Source organism: Nematolebias whitei, chromosome 13 (assembly GCF_014905685.2).
Source record: "Nematolebias whitei isolate Nwh7 chromosome 13, NemWhi1, whole genome shotgun sequence".
NCBI lineage: Eukaryota > Metazoa > Chordata > Actinopteri > Cyprinodontiformes > Rivulidae > Nematolebias > Nematolebias whitei.
The window spans coordinates 3,518,749-3,524,692 of NC_056510.1; the positions used below are offsets into that span (position 1 = coordinate 3,518,749).

General features: G+C 42.9%; 1 protein-coding gene across 1 annotated transcript in view; it reads left to right on the forward strand.

Annotated features, from left to right (window-relative positions):
• fhip1b (FHF complex subunit HOOK interacting protein 1B) overlaps positions 1–5,533 on the forward strand; it is a gene marked incomplete in the record, with an annotated part of 18,025 nt that extends 12,492 nt beyond the window's left edge. The window contains 4 exon segments of the mRNA XM_037686232.1: positions 1–497; positions 3,104–3,282; positions 3,430–3,592; positions 4,528–5,533. Coding sequence (XP_037542160.1) covers positions 1–497; positions 3,104–3,282; positions 3,430–3,592; positions 4,528–4,832 — 1,144 coding nt within the window.
• Between the last annotated feature and the right edge of the window lie 411 nt (positions 5,534–5,944).

The window sequence follows — 5,944 nt, forward strand, 5'->3', positions numbered from 1 at the left end:
CTCCAAATCTGTTTTTAGAAACAGTGACATCAGAGAGGCTCTTCACCCGAAGCAGTTTCCCTCTCAGAGCGCCGTCACCCAGCCAGCACCCAGTACCAAACAGCTGATCAGCAACACCTCAGGCTCTCGCAGCACATCCTCAGATCTTCCAGAACCCAACCAAACACTCCAGTCTGTAGAAAGTCTCATCGAAGAACTGCTGGAACAGACACCAGGAGATCCCCAGCTGACCGGAGACACAAATGGTCAGGGCATCAGCATCGAAGCCTTCACGCAGGAGCTGAGGGAGCTGGAGGACCAGGTGAAGGAGCGCAGCCGAGCCTCCTGCCTACAGGAGGACGCTGTGGAAGATGCTCTGTCCGCTGAGCAGCAGGAGGAAGAGCTTTCATCAGTCCTGGATTCAAAACTGACAGGAGACCTCAAGGGAGACAGGCCTGTGGTGGGAGTCTGCAGTCCTGCCAGACCACTTAACCAGCCGGCCTCACAGCCGTACACAGGTGAGTCGCATCAGTGTCAGTGCAACAGGACAATATGCTGGTGAAGATTCTGTTGTCCAGGTCATGATATTAGCGTTACGTCGAACTTGTGCCTAGCATGTTGGAGCACATTGCAACAATAAACTAACATCAGATCTAAAAGGGCAGCTCCAGTCATTAATTTTACTTTGATGAACAAGCATCGGAAGAAATTGAACAACTCTGTGGTCAAGAAGCTGCAGCAGGATCCTCCATCTCTGGTGATGTGGTGGACCTCTGCACCTCACAGATCCAGCAGGAGTGATGAGTTGCTCGTCACTGGACCCTATATAAAGCTGAACCCCAAACCGCTGGTATACACACTTGTTATAAACACGTTCAGTAAGTTTCATGGTCAGCTATACGCTGAATATGTCGATATTCTGTAATGCCCCTCAGCATGCGAAGACTGTGAGCCAGCGCTGACTGTGCACTCCCAGAGCCTTTATTAATGTAGCTGCTGTCAGAGCTGGACCCTACGCTAACTGAGCTAATTACTGCAGATGCTCACCTCCACGCTCCTCCTCTGGCTCTCACACACACACCTGTGTTTGTTATGTTAAAGCTAGAGACAAGTTATGGATTAGTTACCCATAGGTCATATATTTGTTCAGTTCGTTACCAAAAGAGGCTTCCAGCTGTTTTTTTATTATTCTATCTTCAGTGTATGCTAACATGCAGGACAAAAATTTCATACTTTGACATAAGTTTAAAATGTTAGTGTGAAAAGGCCCTCGAAATAACTGAGTTATAATCATTTTTGTGTTTTCTGAAGTTGAGCAGCTGTGGCAGCTGCCTCGACCCACGTTGACCCCAAACATTAATCAGTTTAAACAAATATATCTGTCCAGATGTAAAGAACTACTGGATACATCTTAATCTTAATGGGAGACTGCAACGAAGCCAAGATTCAACTTGTCTGCTGGATTCCTTAGATAGAGAACTTTACTAATTGGCTTTTATGTGAATGTTCCTGTAAAGTGCCCTGAGACAACTTTGTTGTGATTTGGTGCTATATGAATAAACTGAATTGATTTAATATCTTGGAGCCTGAGCGATATGGAAATGTTGCCAATACCCATATTGGGAGGGGAAGGATAATAACGCCGATAATCGATATACTGGCTGAAAGATTTTTAGCTTTGTCCACCCCCAAGAATCAAAGTAAACAGCAACTTTTAAACCCGTTTTAACACTTGAAGTCTTAAAACGGTCTTCCTAACGTGCATTTTCTATCCTCCACTATTCACCATAAGTTTTCAAGTATGTTACAAAAATATAAATTAAACCAAGAAACTCCCTTCTCTGTTCATTATTTAAATAGTCATGTACGAAGGTCTAATTAGTATTGATCGCAGCAGCAGGGTTTATTTTTCTTTGAAGAGAAGTAAAGATTTGAGACAACAATGCATTTCATCAAGGACGACAAAGATAACGTTACTAACACATATATATTTACTGCTACGTTAAGATTTATTGTTCTGGATAAAGTTTTACAAGGCAATATGCTAGATTATCTAAACATTGGCTTGCTAACTTGAGAGGCACGTAGCTAATGACAAGCGGGTTGGAGGATTGAAAATAATTTATTATTGTTTATTTATTTTCCAGATCAGTTGCAATAAATTTACCATGATCTGTTCTGCAAAATACTCTACACAGTATCGCTTGCTGCTTCGGCTGTACTGAAAGTGAAACTTAAGTGAACGGCAATGACTTGAAAGTAATCTGTATGCGCCCTCTGCTGGATACATTGTACAATTACACCTTGTGCCAATTAAGGACATGGCTGGTTCCCAGTGTTTATATTGGTTAATGGGGTGATTTATCACCAATACCGATATGTTCCCAAAACGTGTACAGTATATTGTCCCCTATCGATATATCGGTCAGGCTCTAACGCTAATGTCTCTAAGTATAACCCAGTAATACACTAGCCTGATGTCCAGTCTGGCATACGACCAGAGATGTACATCCTTAAATACAAAACTTTACTAATTGGCTTTTATGTTGATGTTCCTGTAAAGTGCCCTGAGACAACTTTGTTGTGATTTGGCGCTTTATAAGTAAACTGAATGACAACTTAGCAATAATAAGCTTATGTTTATGCAAAGCCTGACGTACATTTATGGTATAAATGAAATCAGAGCCATCCTGAGAGGGGGGCGATATTAATTTGGTCTTGTGCTGTTCACAGATTCTGTGTTTCTACGATTAACCCCAACTTTGCTGTTAATATAGAATCAAAGTGTGAGATTTTTATTTAATGATTGAAGTATCCTTGTAGTAAAAATCTACTACAATATCAGTATGAGGCAAGTATCAGCTACTGACATTTGTATGTGTCAGTTCCGTTCAGTGCTTCTACCAGCACGTAAAACCAGTCACTGTTGCACATAATGGCTCTAAAGGGTTTGAGCATTGCTTGAATCATGAAATTAGAATAAACGATGAGACTGTGGCATGAAGACTTTGTGCTAATAAGTTTTATCATTGATTGTCTTAATTGGCAGCTGCAGCTTTTACCTGAATCTTTTAATAAATGCACCTCCGAGGTAACGTTTGTCTGTCGGGTTTTCCCTGTGCAGGCCCATTCATGATGGTTCTGTTTGCCAAACTGGAGAACATGCTCCAAAACTCTCTTTACGTCAACATCCTCCTCACGGGCATCGTGGCCCAGCTGGCCTGCTATCCTCAGCCTCTCCTACGCTCCTTCCTGCTCAACACCAACATGGTCTTCCAGCCCAGTGTCAAATCTCTGATCCAGGTACGCCGCGACCCACAAAACACAACAAGTCGCAGCTGGTCAAGGCCCTCCGCCCCCGAATTTCAAAGTACTCCACGTTATTTAAAGATAAAATATCTTTGAGGACCAGTCGGAGCTCACTGATCCTGTTCCTCCTACTCCCCTCAGGTTTTAGGTTCTGTGAAGAACCGCATCGAGGTGTTTGCAGCCTCTCATGAAGACTTTCCAGCCATGCTGAGGAAAGCACAGCAGTACCTGGTGGCCCGAGGCAAAGTGGACTGGACTGACACCCCTGCATCGGTCCCCCCCCTGCGCCGCTCTGATTCCCTCAGTGAGTATTGAACACTAACCAGAACCGCATCAGGACTGAGCGCTTCTCTTCAGTTATTTCTGTGGTTTGGTTAATTATCATGCACAAATATATGATTCAAATTCTACTGGGGACGGGGGCAATGTCACTAAATTAATTTTCCTTTAGCTCAGAAAATTTCGCATCCTGCACTTATTTTAGGGATTTACAAACCAACAAACATTATCTATTGCTTTTTTTTTCTTGAACTAAGTACGTTTGAAAACAAATGTACGCTGCAGCTAAAATGGTGGATTTCAGTCGAGCATCGTTTAATGAGTTAATCAGATTTTTAAAAAGATACGAGGGGGGAGACATCGCACATTTAACGTGTTGAGCTCCAAGTCGACCCAGCTGAGGTAAGTTCTCCTCCACGTCACGAGGTTCGCTTCATTTCTAAAAAGTTTACGTCGCAGCAGGTAAAATGTTGGGGTGCACACGACAGTAAAGGTTTAAGGACCACCGCATTAAAGTTACAAAATCAGAATGTTGCCTCTTAAAATATTTGTCAGCCATCGCTTATATTTATAGTTTTTTCTGTCTTGAATTTAATTCAAGGCTGCTTTAAAAATGTCTTAAATTTGATTCTGAAACCCGCAGATACCGTTTTATACATTCCAGCTTGCAAGGGTCATGAAAGCAGTGGCATGTTTTTATAGATTTTATCTGCCTTTAAAGATATTTTAAATGAACTGTTGGCGCATTAATAGTTCGTTGTGCGTTAATCCTAGTAGCCCTGACACGTGAGACTTTCTTGCAGTTCTCCTCCTGAACAGTAGGTGTCACCATGTCAAAAACATCTGCACCGCAGGAATGTCAGCAGAACAAGAGATTACAGAAAATAAAGCTTTTATACAGAATTTTAACTGTATTTCCACATTTAGAGATTCTTTGCTTCATATTTTTTTATTTTCCAGTAAAAAGTCGTAAGCCGTCTCTCGGAGACCTGATCCTTCGCCACACCAACAGTCCCACCCGGGCTCGGCACGCTGCTCAGCTGGCGCTTGCGCACGTCCGGGACGGCAGCCAGTCGCTGCACAGCGCTCTGTTCCGAGGCGGAGGCGGCGCTTCGGGCCTGGAGAAGCAAGCGGAGGCGCTGCGAGTGAAGAACGCAGTCTACTCGGCCGTTATCTTCTGCGAGTTTCTCAAAGAGCTGGCTGCCCTGGCTCAAGAGCACGCAGTCACTTTGCCCTTCCCTCAGAGCCAGGAAGCAGAGGAGTAACGGTAAACACGGACCTCTCGGCTTTGAGCTTCCACTTCTCTTTGTTTACTTGTAAAATATCTCATTCTGCGTTGAGCTGAGGACAAAGTGGAGCACTGAGACTTTTCTGTCACTGACGTGATCTGCAGTGACGCAGACGTGAAAATAAAAGGAAAACTGGGATTTTTGTACCAAATGAACTCGAGACACGCAGTAGGACTGGACTCATCTGAAAACTTTGGGTCTTGTGCATATCATGTATTATATTTACATCCTGTCCACAGAAACCCTTTGAGGAGCGTGTACATACCACGTCATGGTATAAAGCCACAGATAAAAGAAGTAGGTGCACATGTTGGTGCTAGCTCCATACTTTTTATATTTTCATTTGAAACGGTTCCGTTGGGTGGCACAGAAAATGACAAAACACTAAGTTTAGCAGGAAAACACTAAAGGTAAAGGAGCGTTAATGATCCGTGCACAACGAGCTCGAAGCTTTCAGCAGAGCGTCTCATCAGTTCGAACCGTTGGACAAACGTTGGCTTCAAACGAGCAGGAGGTCGTTCTGCAAACGGCGAGGGTCTTCACGAAACTGGAAAATGTTTGTTTTTGACGTCGCACCGTTTACTTGACATATCAGCTGCATTTGGGAGCGGGCGTCGTTCTGTTAACTCTTTTTTTATTTAACTATTATTTCAACGAGTCACTGTTTTCTAAAGAGCGGTGCCATCAGGAAGCTGTTGCCATAAATGAGGCTGTAAAACGTATTTTTCTTTTTATGTGCCATTTAGTTATTTTTAGAGTATGCACTTTAAGTTTGTTTTAAATTCCTTAATTAAAAAACTAAATTCCTGAGGGATTCGGCATTCACTCGTTTTCCCCCACCCGGATTTAACTTTTTAAATTGAGCCACTTCAAATCACAGCTTCCTTTTTCGTTTAGTTTTTGAATAAACAGGCCAGACCGATCAAGATTTCATTTGAAACATTAACATGCTGCTATTTTATTTAATTATTTTCCAGTAACGCTGGTTTTCTTCATGTCGTAGCTACTGTTTGTTCGTTTTGTTGCCAGGTACCGGTTATAAACGTGCACGATGCAAACATGCAGGATGATTAAGGGCAGATGTTGGA